General features: G+C 46.9%; 1 protein-coding gene across 2 annotated transcripts in view; it reads left to right on the top strand.

Annotated features, from left to right (window-relative positions):
* The first annotated feature begins 4,528 nt into the window (after positions 1 to 4,528).
* The window catches only part of ECSIT (ECSIT signaling integrator), a 17,877-nt gene continuing 5,953 nt past the window's right edge, over positions 4,529 to 16,452 (top strand). For both annotated transcript variants that reach the window (XM_011217717.3, XM_002930828.4), the window contains exons 1-5: positions 4,529 to 4,655; positions 4,866 to 5,006; positions 12,097 to 12,212; positions 15,183 to 15,606; positions 16,002 to 16,225. In XM_011217717.3, the coding sequence (XP_011216019.2) occupies positions 12,120 to 12,212; positions 15,183 to 15,606; positions 16,002 to 16,225 (741 nt within the window). In that variant the 5' untranslated portion in view covers positions 4,529 to 4,655; positions 4,866 to 5,006; positions 12,097 to 12,119. The remainder of the gene's footprint in view (positions 4,656 to 4,865; positions 5,007 to 12,096; positions 12,213 to 15,182; positions 15,607 to 16,001; positions 16,226 to 16,452) is intronic.

Below are 16,452 nucleotides of genomic sequence, written 5' to 3'. Positions count from 1 at the left end.
TTCAAATCCTCACTGACACTTGTTTAGACTTTTAAAATTTACATACAGAAAGATGTATAAATTATAGCTCAATGAATCAGTTATTATGTTTTAAAACTTTAGAATTGAGCTATTACGTTAAAAAATGTACAAATCTTAATGGAGAGCTCGATGAATGTTTACATACATATACACCCGTGTAATCATCACATAGATCAAGCTATAAAATATTTCTTTTTAAAATTTCGTTATTAATGTCAACATTTCGTTAATCACATGTAGCACTTTACATTTTTACTTCATGAAAATATGTCCTTCCTTGGAAAATTCTAAGTGCTTGGAGAACTTAAGTGTCTCTTTTTTTCCAAGATTTTATTTATTTAGAGAGAGTGAGCTGGGAAGTGCACGCCAACAGGGGGAGGGGTGGAGGGAGTAGGAGAGAGAGACTCTCAAGCAGACTCTGCACTGAGCACAGGGCCCAACACAGGGCTCAATCCCATGACCCTGAGACCGTGACCTGAGCTGAAACCAAGAGTCGGACGCTCGACCAACTGAGCCACCCAGACGCCCCAGCTGAAGAACTTCTGGATCAAGCACACAACGTGAATTTGTTTTTCAAAAATGTATAAATATTTGTTGAATTAATAAATGTATTTTGATGCTTTGTTTGAGATGGCAGATTGGCAGAAGGCAGAAATCTAAATACTTAGGTTATACACAGGACACAGAGAATCCAGCTCTATACACAAGCAAGAAGGGACTAAAATATTCTTTAATTACAAAAGGTCAATGTTCCAAGTTCCAAATTGATTAACATTAATGAGATGATACACTTGATCTTAGCTAAAAGGCCGAGAAGCCATTAATGTTAACAAGATGATAGACACAATTATATTGAAAACAATTTTGAAGTTGCACTTCAATTTTTTCAAGCTGCAAGTAGTTGTAAAATGTTTCCATAGAACAAGGTCTTTTGTCTGTCCCCCCGAGGACCTGTCTGTGCTCACTGTTCTTCCTCAGTGCCTGTTACAAAAGCAGAACTCAAATTCTTATTAAGTGAATCTGAGTCTTCTCATGGTGGGGCGGGAAGAGTCGTGGGCTCCTATGCACAACCCCCCACCCTTTGGCCCAGGGTCCAAGTCTGCAGCAGGATTGAGGGAGCTCTTCTAGATCTTTTCAATAACTTCCCACTCTCTGCTTGGGGTCATGAGCGTTCCCCTGCCTCAGCCTTGGACACTGGGAAGTGGTATATCCACAGCACGTTGAGGACGTCCAGGACCGGGAGAGCCAAGGTCAACACCCCTCGAATTTTGGAATGGCATCACAATGATGCGTGCTACATAAACTATAACAAGGCCCCTGGTGAGTTTCAGGGGCATCTCGCTGTGCTCAGGAACCAACTGTGGACAGGTGAGTTGGAGGATCGGAGGTTGAAGGAGGCGGAGGGGGATGCAGGAGAAGACCAGGAAGACCCCCACATGTCCCCAAACCCAAGCACCCAAGATTAACTAAGGGCTTAGAGCAGACACTCACTGGCATAGAAGTCTGCGAGGTAAAGCAGGCTGCCCTGGGGCTCGGGAAAGATGGGGAAAGGCAGTGGCAGGGTAATTAGTCAGGCATGCGGAAGGCGAGCTACATGGGGCTGTCACAAGGGACTGTTGGGAGGGTTTCAAGATTGGGGTGAGCATCAGGCACATTCATCCATGAATTTATTCATTGCTGTAACTAACATCTATTGAGCACCTACCATTTTCCAGGCCCTGTCCCTAGAGCTGGGGACACCATGCATAACAACAACAACAAAAAAAATCTCCCTGTCTTCATGGAGCTTATGGTAACAGAGCCCACAGGCGATGTTCAGTACATGTGGGCATGAAGCAGGGGAGAGGGGAGTGTGTCCAGGAGTCTTTATATGAAGCAATAGAAGCAGAAGAGAGAAACTTCATGGTAACAAGGGAATATCTGATCTCAGGTGTAGAGAATCACCGCCAGGTCTGGAGGGAGCAGGGGTCGGGAGGGTGCAGGGGATTGTGTGAATGTAACCCTAGGGTCCCACCCAGCTGGATCCTATCTAACATTGGGCAGGTAACCAGAGACAGCAGCCACAGTCCGTGAGGTGAGCAGGTGGCCCACTGAACCCTGGATAGTTCTGGACAAGGGAGCTGGGGGCCTGACATGGAGGGGTCAAGGCCCTGGATCAACCTGTGCCTGAGTGGGGTAGAGAGAGACAACAGGCTGGCCAATGAGCCTCCTTAGCTAGGCCGGCCTCAACCTGAGAACCTTCCCGAAGAGATCCCTTTGTCACCTGGCCACCCTCAGCAGTGTCCACCCCATTTCCCCATGCTGCCAGCTCCCCACACCCACAGGAGTGCACAGTAGCGGTGGGAATGAAATGGAGAATGTCCCCCTCGCCTCCTTCCTGCCCCCCGCCCCCGCCCAAGCCCCACTGACTCTGTAAGAGTAAGGTCGATGTTGATTGTCTCCGTGGAAAGCAGGTTGTACCTGCTGAGAGTGCTGATGGCAACAGAGAGAAGGATGAATACACACCTGGAGAGGGGACAGGAGCAAGTTAGGCCCTGCCCCTCTCTCTGAGCGGCCCTTCTGGTGCCCCCCCCCACCAGGCACTACCTGAAGTCCCACTGGAGGCATTTGTTTGAGTCCAAAGCACTCTCAGGCCAGCCAGAGGCTGCTGAATAGGCGCTGGCTGAGCACCCAGGAGGTCATGTGGTGCCAGATGAAGTCAGAAGGCTGAACCACGGGAGGGAGACGTCATTTGGATGGGCTGGGGTGATCATTGTGCTGTGGCCAAGTGTGCACCCGGGGTACGGCCTCTGCCCAGCTCCCACAGCCAGTGGGGAGGATGCCAGCTGCACTATCTCCAATGTCTGCATGACCCAAGGCAAGGGGATTATCTGGGATCACAAGTGCGCTGCACACAGGGAAAGAGAAGTCCAAATCCAGGGACCCAGACACTGTATCTCTTACACACACTTGGGGGTATAGCTAGTCAAGGGAAGACCCTGGGGGTTAGGGACACACAGTTACACACAAAGATACACGTGGGGTGCTATAAACACAGTGACAGCCCCCACTGTGGTGGGTGCAGTCATACAGAGAGAGGCATAGAGACATACCATTGTCATAGACACAGCCCCACACAGTCACAGAATCGACCAGTGCTGAGGCACAATCACAGAGAGTGTCTTATACTGTCACTGACATACCAGTGGTGGGGGACAAGCACACACATACAAGTTACAGACACACACCAACAGTTGGACACAACCACACGTATGGAGTTCCACGACATCTGAGACTGTCCCAGACTTGGCATAGCCAAACCCATTGTTGGGACAAAGAGTCCCACACAGTGAGAGAGACACAGGGTGTCATGAGCACAGTCATGCACCTACAGAGTCAGACACTCACACAGTCACACATAGAGACACAGATATGGGGTGTCACACATTCACATGTGTCTTGACAGTGGGACACAATCAATTATTCATCCACAAGTTGGGAACACACACTGCATCACAGCCAATGACCTACCAGGGTTCAAATGCAATCACACATACATTATGGCATGGGAATGATCCCAGAAACGTTAGCACACCTACTGCTAGCCCCTCAGAGTTGTGGGACAAATTCCACACCCTCCCACATGCACAGAATCATAGACACCCTGAAGGTTGTACAGTTACAGGTGTGCATACAGCTACTGACACATGAACACACAAGGACCCATGTACCCCAATGCCCAGACTGGCCTGGCCCACACTGATATGCATGGGGACCATTCCAGAACCCCCTACACACCCCTACACACCTTTGCTCAAGTTCTGAAATACTGCAAAACTTCGTGAAAACCTCCACACTCTTAACACCCCAGCATCACAGTACACACATACATACACACCTGCGGCCACAGGACACAATCACAAACACACACACACCTCCACAGGACCCTCAGCCCTCAGCGAGGTTGGCCCAAGGTGTCAAACCAGACTCCACGCCCTCCCATTGAGGGAGGCAGAGGGAGGTGTTAAGGTGAATTCCCCATTAACAACAGCACTTATATGGCTGTTCTACATAGATTAACTCAAACTTCAAAAAAATCCCATGAGGTTATTATAATTGGCCCAGGGTGAGAAAACCCAGGCACAGATGAGTTAGTCACTAGCGCAGAGTTACACAGCTAGATGAGCTGAAATTGTCTCCATCACTGCTATCAGTGCTGTGTCCGAAGCGCCTAAAACTGCACCTAGCACACAGTAAGCGCTCAAGAAAGGTTAGTTGAACAAATGAAGGAATCACATCACTTCACCTTTAATATTTCATTCCCATATTTCAGGTGGGAAAACTGGGGCCTCCAGGTGGATTCACAAGCCGCCCCCGCCCCCGCCCCGCCCCGTCCCTCAAGTCCAGTCTCCCAGCCTCTATCGGTCCTGTCACTCTTTTCCCGGCCTTAATGGGGGTGGGACCTGGCTCGGTATGAGGCAGGACCAAGGCCTTTCTGCCTTCCTATTGGTGCTCCTCCATTTGGGGCGGGACCTCTCCAAACCAGCGTTCTCGATTTGCTGTCTCCCTGGTGGCCCGTGACCTGGAAGCAATCTGGCTAAAATGGCGGCGCCCAGAGTCGAGACCGAACGGGCCCGGAGTCCGCGGCTTGCAGCGTGAGTATGTAGGTCGAGCGTAGGGAGGCTAGCTCGAACTTCTGGGTCCTGGACAGCCAGTTCTGGGCCGGCAGGGCGAGCGGGCGGCCCAGAGCAACCCAGCTGCAGGGCCAGGGCACCGTGACCTTTTGAGATGCGGGGCGGGGACGGGCTGGGAAATCCGCTCTCCGTGTATTCTCCTCCCCACTTCCCTAATCTCCTGTTTTGCAGATGAGACAGCTGAGGCTCAGAAAATTTAAGGCCTTCTCCCGAAGTCACGCCGCAAGTTGGCAGCTGGGCTAGAATTCGAACCCGCGTCAGTCCATTTCTCCCAAGGAACCGAGAATCCTGACAGCCAGCTTCAGAGCTGCTGTAGGTACACCCCCCCGCCCCCGCCACGGGCGTTCAGACTTATAGATCATAGACGTTTTGTAGAAATTTAGCTCTTCTCCTAATTGATCTGATATTTGTTAGGCACCTACCATAGTCCAGGCACTGTCCAGATGCTGGAAACACTTCAATGAGAAATACAAAGTCTCCGGTCTCCTGGGGGAGCCAGACATTAAACAAGTCAGTAGAGGGAACAGGTGATTTCAGATGTTAATAATTGCTAATAATGCGTTCATCAGGGTGATGGGGGCTTTAAATTGGGAGTGGGGCTATGGTCAGGGAAAGCCTCTCATTTGAATATAGACCTGAATGACCAGAGACAGCTATGGACTGATCTGGAGGAAGAAATTTCCAGAGGGAAAAGCAAGTGCAAAGTCTCTGAGACTAGAATAAACTTAGCTTGTTTAAGAAACAGCGTAGCTAAGGGCGCCTGGGTGGCTCAGTCTGTTAAGCGTCTGCCTGCCGTTCAGGTCATGATCCCCGGGTCCTGGGATGGAGCCCTGAGTAGGGATCCCTGCTCCTGGGGGTTCTGCTCCTCCCCCTGCTCGTGCTCTCTCTCTCAAATAAATAAGTAAAATCTTAAAAAAAAAAAAAAAAAAGTTCCGTTTGGATGGATGGACCCTGTCTGAATATTTTAAGTGTGATGTAACACTAGCAATTTTTAGGCAGAGGGCACTGAAATTAGTTTACATTCTAAAAAGCTCCCTCTGACCATGGCAGGGAGAATTGACTGGTGGGAAGGCTGGGTAGGTATTAAAGAGATCATGGATTGGGGTGGTGGCTTGCAGATGGAGAGAAATGGATATATTTGGGATGGATTTGGAAGTACTCATCAGGACTTCTCGGTGGATTATATGGGTGAATGAGGGACATAGTGGACTCAGAAATGACTTCTAGGTTTGTGGACTGAGTGATTACGAATGGTGGTGTCATTGGCTAGGATGCGGAGGAACGAGTTTAAGCAGGAATATCATTCTGGAGCAAATTAAGTTTGAAATGGCTAGGTATATGCCAAAGTGGCAGTTAGGTATGGAGGTTTGAGCTCAGGACTGGCAATATCTATTTGGAATCCAGGGCTCCTGGGTGGCTCAGTCTGTTAAGCATCTGCTTTCAGCTCAGGTCATGGTCCCAGGGTCCTGGGATCGAGCTCCACATTGGGCTTCCTGCTCAGTGGGAAGTCTGCTTCTCCCTCTCCCTCTCCCCCCAGCTTGCAGTCTCCCTCACTCACTCTCACTCTCTCTCTTTCAAATAAATAAGTAAAACCTTTTAAAAAAAATAACTATTTGGAATCCATCAGCAAATAGATCGTCATTTCAGAGACTTTAACACTCATATGAGAAACCTGGACTCTTCTTAAAATGTGGATTCTGATTCAGGAGGTCTGGGTTAGGGCTGAGATTCCGCTTCTCTAATGAGCTTCCAAATGATGATGTTGATATAGCTGGTCCCTGGAACACATTTTGAGTAGTGAAGATTCAGATAAGGTCTTAATCTTGGCTCCACATTAGAGTCATTGGAGGCTTTTGTTTTTGTTTTTGTTTTTTTTAAGATTATATATTTGAGAGAGCATGAGCAGATGCTGGGGGCAGAGGGAGAGGGAGAAGCAGACTCCCTGCTGAGCAGGGAGCCCCTCTGCGGGGCTCAATCCCAGGACCCAAGGATCGTGACAGGAAGGCAGATGCTTAACTGACTGAGCCACCCAGGTGCCCCTGGAGCACTTTAAAATGCTGATGCCTGGGCCCTAGATTTAGATACTTTGATTTATTATATCCAGGGATGGCCTGGACATAGGGATTTTTAAAAGCTCTCTAGATGATTCTAATATGAAAAAAGTTTGAGAACCATTAGTGCTACCCATAATAATACGGAGAAGAGAGGAACAAGTTGAAAGACAACTCAGGGTAGCAGGCAGACAAATCCAGAATGTGGGACTCTTTGCCGCTTTATTACTCAAAGTGTGGTCCCCAGACCAGCAGCATCAGTATCATTTGGAAGCTTGTTGGATGTGCAAGATCTTTAGCTCTACCCCAGACTTGCTGGATCAAAGTCTGCATATTTTTTAAAGATTCTATTTATTTATTTGACAGCGTGAGAGAGAACAAGAGAAAGCACAAGCAGGGGGAACAGCAGAGGGAGAGGGAGAAGCAGTCTCCCCACTGAGCACGGAGCCCGATGCAGGGCTCCGTCCCAGCACCCTGGGCTCGTGACCTGAACCGAAGGCAGACGCTTAACTGACGCAGCCACCCAGGCGCCCCCAAAATCTGCATTTGTAACAAGATCGTGGGTGATTTATCTGCACATTTAAGTTTGCAGACATTGCAAACTTTAAAGAAGGAAGTGGGTCTTGCTGATTGGCTGAGAAACAGCCCGGGTTTAGGAAGAAAATCTAGAGTGCCAAGAAAGTGGGAGGAGGGCCTCACCTATGGTACATACTTCTGAGAAATTAAGCAAAATGAGGCCTGAGAAATAAATAAGCATTGGCTTTGGTAAGTGTAAAACGCAAAAGGGATCTTTACAAATGATGTCAGTGGAGTAGTGGGGGCAGCAGCCAAGCTGGAGAGAGTGAGGAAGCAGAGTGTGTGTGTACCTCTTGGGAGAGGCTTTGCTGTAAAGGGAGCAGAGACGTGGAGCAGAGGCTGGAGGGAGTCTTTGGGACAAGTAGGGAGATGCTAGAGAAAGTTTAAATGATAATAAGAATAGTACAGACACTTCCCAGCTTATTTTATGAGGTCAGCATTACCTTGATTCCAAATCACACAGACACTCAAAACTACAGACTATTATCTCTTATGAATATGGATGTAAAAATCCTCAACCAAATAACCAGCAAACCAAATTTTAGCAACATACAAAAAGGATTATACACCACGGCCAAGTGGAATTTGTCCCAGAAATGCAAGATTAGTTTAAAATCTGAAAATCGGGGTGGCTGGGTGGCTCAGTCGGTTAAGCATCTGCCTTCAGCTCAGGTCATGATCCCAGGATCCTGGGATCGAGCCCTGCATTGGGCTCCCTGGTCAGTGGAGAGCCTGCTTCTCTTTCTCCCTCTGCTGCTCCCCCCTGCTTGTGTGCCTGCTCTCCCTCTCTCTGTCAAATAAATAAATAAATAAAATTTAAAAATTTAAAAAAGTAAAATAAAATCTGAAAAATCAGTTAATGTAATATACCATATTAATAGAATAAAAGACAAAAACAACACAATCATTTTACTAGATGCAACAAAAAGTACTTAACACAATCCAGTATCCTTCTGATGAAAATATTCAACATCTGGATATAGAAGGGAATTTCTTTTTTTTTTTTTTAAGATTTTTATTTATTCTAGAGAGAGCACAAGAGTGAGTGTGAGTGGGGCGAGGGTCAGAGGGAGAGGGACAAGCAGACCCCATACTGAGTGCAGAGTCCGATGTGGGGCTCATTCCCACAGCCCTGGGATTATGACTTGAGCCAAAATCAAGAGACAGACACTCAACCGACTGAGCCACCCAGGCACCCCAGAAAGGAATTTCTTTAACCTTATGAAGGCCATTTCGGAAAACCCACAGCTCACATCATACTTAATGATGAAAAACTGGATATTCTTCCCCTAAGATCAAGAACAAGAAAAGGATATCTACTCTTGCCACTTCTACTCAACATTGTACTGGAGGGTTCCAGCAAGGGCACTTGGGAAAGGAAAATAAATAAAAGACATCCAGTTTGGAAAGGGAGAGGTAAAACTATATTTGTAGGTGGTGTGATCTTGTGTATAGAAAATCCTAAAGAAGGCAGTAAAAAACTATTGAAACTAATAAGTGAGTTCAGCAAGGTTGCAGGATATAAGATCAAAATACATAAAAATAAATTGTATTCCTATACACTGGCACTGAACAATATAGAAATGAAATTAAGAAAATAATCCCATATGTAATAGCTTTAATAGCTTCATAAAGAATGAAACATGAATGGGGTGCCTGGCTGGCTCAGTTGTTAGAGCATGTGACTTTTGATCTCGGGGTTGTGAATTCAAGCCCCACGTTGGGTGTAGAGATTACTTAGAAATAAATCTTTAAAAAAATAAATAAATTTACAATAATAATTATTTATTATTTAATAATATAACAAATAAATTTAACAAAAGTAAGAAACTCATACACTGAAAACTATAAAACGTTGTTGAGAGAAATTAAAGATAATCTAAATAAATGGAGAGGCATCCCATGTTCATGGGTCAGAAGACCTAATGTTAAGATACCAATATTCCCTAAATTGATCTATAGACTCAACACAATCCCTATCAGAATCCCTCTGGCTTTTTGCAGAAATTGACAGCTGATTCTAAAATTTATATGTAATTGCAGGAGAGCCGGAATAGCCAAAACAATTTTGTAAAAAAAGAACAAAGTTGGAAGACCTACAGTTCCTGATTTTAAAACTTAACAGAACTATAATAAGCAAAACAGTGGGGTGCTGGCATAAGACCCAACATATAGATCAATGAAATTGGGAACCCAGAATTAAACCCTTAACATTTATGGTCAATTGATTTTCAGCAAGAACAACAGGACAAAAAAAGAGTACACTTATCATGATGATCACTAATGTATAGAATTGTTGAATCACTTTATTGTACACCTGAAACTAACATAACTCTATTAACTATACTAAAATTAAAACTTCATTAAAAAAAAAAGAATGCCAAGACAAAGAAATGGGGAAAGAATAGTCTCTTCAACAAATACTAGGACAACTGGATATACACTTGTAATGAATCCCTTTCTCACACCATACATAATAATTAATTAAAGGTGGATCATGGGATTAAATGTAAGAGCTAAAACTATTAAACTCGTAGAAGAAAATAGGAATAAATCTTTTTTTTTAAGATTTATATTATTTGAGCAAGAGAGTGTGGGGGGAGGGGCAGAGGGAGAGAGAGTCCCAAGCAGACTCCACGCTGAGCACAGAGCCTAGTCCGGGGGCTCAGTCTCATGACCCTGAGATCATGACATGAGCTGAAACCAAGAGTCAGATGCCTAACCAACTGCGACACCCAGGCACCCCAACATAGGAGTAAGTCTTTATGACCTTGGCCTTGGTAGTGGTTTTTTAGGTACAACATCAAGACCGCAGCTATAAAAGAAAAACAAATTGGACATCATCAGAATAAGACTTGTGCTGTGAACTGTTAACATCAAGAAAGTGAAAAGACAACCCAAAGAATGGGAGAAAGAATTTGTAAATCACAAGGGTTGGTATCCAGAATATATAAAGAACTCTTACAACTCAATGATAAAAAGATAAGTAGTCCAATTTTTTTAATGTACGAAGGATCTAAATAAATGCACATTTCTCCAAAAAAGATACACGATGGCCAATAAGGACACGAAAAGATACTTGGCATCAGTTTTTAGGGAAGTGCAAATCCAACCATGAGATATCACTTCACATTCACTAGTGTGTCCAATCAAAAAGACCACAAGAATTGGCAAGGAGGTGGAGAAATTGGAACCCTTATATATTGCTGGTGAGAATGTAAAATGGTGCGGCCACGTTAGAGAATGGATTGGTAGGGGGAGCCTGGCTGCGTCAGTTGATAGAGCATGCGGCTCCTGATCTGGGGGTCATGAGTTCAAGCCCCATGTTGGGCAGGGAGGCTACTTAAAAAAACAGTTTGGCAGTTCCTCAAAATGTTAGACATAGAATTACCATACATCTCAGCAGTTTGACTTCGTGTATATCCCTAAGAGGCATGTAAGTACCCGTTCACACAAGACTTCCACGCAGGTGTTCACAGCAGCGTTAATCATAGTCAAAAAGTGGAAACAGGGGCGCCTGGGTAGCGCAGTCGTTAAGCGTCTGCCTTCGGCTCAGGGCGTGATCCCGGCATTCCAGGATCGAGTCCCACATCGGGCTCCTCCGCTGGGAGCCTGCTTCTTCCTCTCCCACTCCCGCTGCTGTGTTCGCTGTCTCGCTGGCTGTCTCTCTGTCACATGAATAAATAAAATCTTTAAAAAAAAAAAAAAGTGGAAACAACCCCAAATGTCCATCAATTGATGAATGGATAAACAAAGCATGGTTATATCCATATAATGGAATTTTTTGGCAATTAAAATGAATGAAGTCTGATACATGCTACAACATGGATAAGCCCGAAACACCTGCTAAGTGAACGGCTAACCACACAAGAGCACGTGTTGCGTGACTCCTTTTATACAAACTACCCAGAGTAGGCAAGTTATAGAGACAGTGGGTTAGTGGTTGCCTGAGGGAAAATGAGAGGAACTGCTGATGGGTATAGGTTTTCTTCTTGGCGTAATGAGAATGTTCTAAAATTAGATTGCAGTGATGGTTGCAGGGTTCTGTGAATATACTAAAAAACCATTGAATTTTACACTTGGAAACGCTGAACTATAGGATATGTGAATAAAACTATAGGATATGTGAATAAAACTGTTAAAAAAAAAAGATCTAGAGGCACCTGGGTGGCTCAGTTGGTTAAGCGTCTGACTCTTGGTTTCAGCTCAGGTCATGATCTCATGGTTGTGAGATTGAGCCCTGTGTCGGGCTCCACGCTGGGCATGGAACCTGCTTAAGATTCCCTCTCTCCCTCTGCCCCTCCCCCCCCACATGCACTCTTTCTGTCTTATTTTTTATTTGAGAAAGAGAGAACAAGCCGGGGCGGGGGCGGGGGGGGAGCAGAGGGAGAAGCAGGCTCCCCGCTGAGCAGGGAGCCCAACATGGGACTGAATTCCAGGCCCCTGAGATCATGACCTGAGCTGAAGGCAGATGCTTAACCAACTGAGCCACCCAGGCACCCCATAAATGAATCTTTAAAAAAAAAAAAAAGGTCCAGTAGGGAGGGCGACCATGGCAGGAGCAAATTCCTCGAGATAGTGGAGGGTTCAGCCCGGTAAAGTAGGGACCCTTGGTTGTAACAACCATTTTAAGTCCATCTTGTGGATGAGGAGACCAGGGGGGCTGGTGAGTTAGCCATGCCATCTGGATCATGGCTCTGCCCATGAGGGGTCTCATCTCCATTAGCAGGTGGGGTGCCAGGCTGATGCTGTCTTTTTTTCCCTCTCTCGGCCAGGTGGTTGTCTGACAAGCAGCGGCATGAGCTGGGCCCAAGCCATCCTGCTGGCCCGGGGCCTCTCTCGGGGCTGGGGAGGCATCTTCGGGGCTCTCTCAGGAGCCCCCTTCTCTCAGGTAATCAGCAGCCTATTGGCTCTGAGGGCCAGCTGAATGTGCCTTATTCATTTTAAGAAGCGCTACTGTCCATGTGGGTAGGGGGGTTGAACATGGAAATGGGGTGACAGGAGCGCAATAGATTTGGGTGGTGACTATGGGTAACTTCTGCATCCATTTGTAAACATGTGGGCAGAACATTGAACTTCGGTCCCTTCCACGAGTGACCGGATGGCCCAAGCCAATCGATGGGCATAGACAGCAGTAACAGTGATGGCGGCAGTGATGGTAATAATAATTACACATACCTTGTTCTGTTGTGCTTCCAGATAATGGTTTGGTTGGTTGATTTTGGTTTCTTGGTTTTTACAAGTTGAGGCTTTGTGGCAGCCCTCTGTCGAGCAAGTCTGTTGGTGCCATGTTCCGACAGCATTTGCTCCTTTCGTGTCTCTGTGTCCCCTTTGTGTAATTCTTGCCACATTTCAACCTTATTCATTATTATCATACGCATTATGGTGATCTGTGAGCAGCGATTATGACCCACTGAAAGCTCACATATGCTGCTTAGCATTTTTTAGCAAGAAAGCATTTTTTAATTAAGGTACATACATTTTTTTAGACATAATGTTATTGCTCACTTCATAGACCACAGTATAGTGTAAACCTAACTTTCCTGTGTGCATTGGGAAGCCCCAAAATTCATTTGACTCACTTCATTGTGACATTTGCTTTATTGTGGAGTCTGGAACTGAACCCTCCATGTCTCTGGGGTACGCCTATGCTTCCCTTACTAAGCACTTCCTCTGTGCCAGGCCCTGTGCTATGCTTTTTGTTTACATTATCTCCTTTGTGGGGTCTCCCTTCTTTTGGGCATTCTAGAGCTTCCTTTCTGGTATTTGACCTATGCACATACCACCTACAGAATGAGTGGCCTACAATTTTACTTTAAATAGACACTTTTTTTGTTTTTGTTTTTCAAACATCACCTTATGTAAGTAGGGCATTGGGATGGCTGTTGGGGCAGCAGAGCAGAGAGACTAAGGGCAGGGACTCTGATCTCAGCTCTGTCACTTTGTAGCTACGGGACACCAGACATCCCATTTCACCTCTGTGAGCCTCAGTTTCCTCCTCTGTAAAATGGGTGCACTAAGCACTCTCTCAATGGGCAATTGAAAAGATTAAATGAGCTTCACATTCAGAAAGTGATCAATAACTATTAGCTTTTATTTGCCATATATATAGATATAGATAGATATCTATATCTATATATCTTTAATAAATAAATAAATAAACATTCGATTTCACTTAAAATAAGAAATTAGGTAGTGTACTACCCATACTGGGGTTAGCAAACATTTTCATGAAGAATCAGATAGTAAATATTTGGGGCTTTGCAAGCCACACAATCTCTGTTACAACTACTCACCTCTGCCAGTGTCGTGTAAAAACAGCCCCAGAGTAGACATCATGAATGTGCCTGGCCATATTCGAATACAACTTTATTTATTATTATTTTATTTTATTTTATTTTTTAAGTTTTTATTTTTATTTTTTTTTTAGATTTTTCTTATTTATTTATTTGACAGAGAGACAGCTAGAGAGGGAACACAAGCAGGGGGAGCGGCAGGCAGAGGGAGAAGCAGGTTCCCTCCTGAGCAGGGAGCCCGATGTGGGGCTCGATCTTAGAACCCTGGGATCATGGCCCACGCCGAAGGCAGATGCTTAACAACTGAGCCACCCAGGCACCCCGAATATGACTTTATTGACAAAAGGAGACAGCTGATCATAGTTGCCCCTCAGATTTGTCCCCAGCAGCCTCCAGTCCTCACTCTGGAGAGCAAGGTGTGCCTTGACTCAAGGGAAACGCCATCGTAACAGACAGGGAAGCTGAGGCCTGAGTAGTAAAGTGGGATGTGGGTATCACCTAGCAGAGGACAGCCAAGCCAAGATTCCTGCTGAGTCCAAAATCTGCATTTTCTTTTTTAAACTCAGATACATGTTGACATGTATCTTTTGAACAGATAATACAGTTAGTTACCGTGAGCAATTCAAACAGTTCTGGGGCCACACCAGACAAGGGTCTGTCCCTCTTTTGCTTGGCCACCACTTAGCTCCCCTCTCTAGAGGCAAGAGGTGTTACCCACTTAATGCATTTCCTCCCAGACGTATTTTACAGGAGCAGGAAATGTATATGCATACAGTCGATTCTCATTATCCACAGTAACGTTTTATAGTGCCCTCCTACACCGAATTAGCTAGTGAACCCCAAACTCTCGCTTCCAGGAAAATACAGGGTCGGTTCTTGTGAGCCTCGGCTCACATTTTCATCAACCAATCAACGCCCTGCTTGTGTCTGTGAATGACCAGGAAAGTGTTAAGAGTGTTGACTTTGGGATTACAAATCATTTTTAGCAAGTAGGCAAATTTGCAACCAGGGAGTCCACCAATAATGAAGATCTATTGTATATAAGTTGGTGAGGTTTTTTTACACCTCAGGGAACTTACTCTACACATCGATTCACACGCTATTTTTTTTTTTTTTTCATTTCATAATATACCTGGGAGCTCATTCTGGGTCACACAAGACCCTCCTCCGGGCCCCTCATAGATGCAGGTACTGCCTTCCCACGTTCATGGCCGGGGGCTTAACCATTCCTTTGCCGATGTACATTGCGGCCCTTTCCACCGCTGCCGTGGACGTCCAAACGTCATCGGGCTCAGGTTTTGTTTAGAGCTGTCGGATTTCCAAACCCGAAGCAGGATCCCTGCATCAGAGGGGGTGTTTGCCATGCTGAATGTGGCCCAGCGGCCCCATGGGGGTTTCACTGTTGTTTTCTCACACTTTGTAACAGTGCCTGAACTTGGGCTTGTCACCACAGCACCCCGCTTCCTCAGGGGCCCTTCGGGATGCCCACTGGCACCTTGCCCGGGAAAGAGCCAGCCCGGCAGCCCCCGGGGGCCCAGATTCCGGCAACGGTTCTCTGTCCCCAGGTGCCTCTCCGGGCCGCACGGGGCCTCCACGGCAGCTTAGCCGCCCGTAACTCTGACTCGTGGCTCGTCCCGCCCCCACCTGAGCCCCGGAAGGGCCCCGGACCCACGAAGGCCCTGGCCCTCCACGAGGAGCTGTTCCAGCAGGCACCGGAAGGGGCGCGGGACAAGGCGAACTTCGTGCGCGCCGTGCAGAACTTTGGGCAGCACAACGTGCACAAGCGGGGCCACGTGGACTTCATCTACCTGGCGCTGCGCAAGATGCGGGAGTACGGCGTCGAGCGCGACCTGGCTGTCTACAACCTGCTGCTCGACGTCTTTCCCAAGGAGGTCTTCCGGCCTCGAAGCATCTTCCAAAGCATCTTCATCCACTACCCACGGCAGCAGGAGTGTGGGATCGCTGTCCTGGAACAGATGGAGAGCCACGGTGAGGCCCGCAGGCTCAGGGCTGGGGAGTGGGTTTCCTCCTTCTCCCCGGCCTTGGGCCCCTCCGCCGCTCCAGGGCTCTGTCTTGTCTTTTCTCTGTGTGTCTGTCTGTTTGGCTGGTTTGCTCCCCCTCGCTCCCCTCTCTCAATCTCTCCTCTGTCTCTCATCTCTTTCCTCTCTCCCTCTGACTGTTCCTTTCAATTCTGATTCTGTTCTCCCTCTCTGTCATCAGTCCCCTGACTTCAGTTCTTCCTGTCTCTGGTTCTTTCCATCTGGCCCTCCTCCTGATTCCCTCTTGGCCCCGGCTCCTCTGCCCCTCCCTGTTTCCCATGTTTTTGTCTCCCCTTACCCCTTCCGCCCCCTCCCTGAGGCTCTGCCTCCTTCTGCCCAATGCAGGCGTGATGCCCAACAAGGAGACTGAGTTCCTACTGATTCAGATATTTGGACGTAAAAGTTACCCCATGCTCAAGTTCGTGCGCATGAAACTGTGGTTCTCCCGCTTCAAGAATATCAACCCCTTCCCTGTGCCCCGGGACCTGCCGCAGGACCCTGTGGACCTGGCCAAGTTGGGCCTGCGTCACATGGAGCCCAACCTCAGCGCAACGGTCACCATTTACCAGGTATCCACCCCTTTCCACACCTTCAGCCACAACCCCAGCCTGGGCCCCTCACTCACCCTGAGTGATTGTGCTGAGACAGACTGAGCCCTCACTAGATTCCCGTGGCCCTCACTCCTCACTACAGCTTGACCTCTGACCTCTAACCTCTGCTCCTGCCCCTCTCCCCACACTCTGTATCCTGGGCATCTGTCTTCCTTTCTGGTCTTTGAGCTTTTTTTTTTTTTTTT

This window comes from Ailuropoda melanoleuca, chromosome 4 (assembly GCF_002007445.2).
Source record: "Ailuropoda melanoleuca isolate Jingjing chromosome 4, ASM200744v2, whole genome shotgun sequence".
Taxonomy (NCBI): domain Eukaryota; kingdom Metazoa; phylum Chordata; class Mammalia; order Carnivora; family Ursidae; genus Ailuropoda; species Ailuropoda melanoleuca.
The sequence above is the reverse complement of the archived record's forward strand: the minus strand, read 5'-3'. Positions and strand labels throughout refer to the sequence as shown.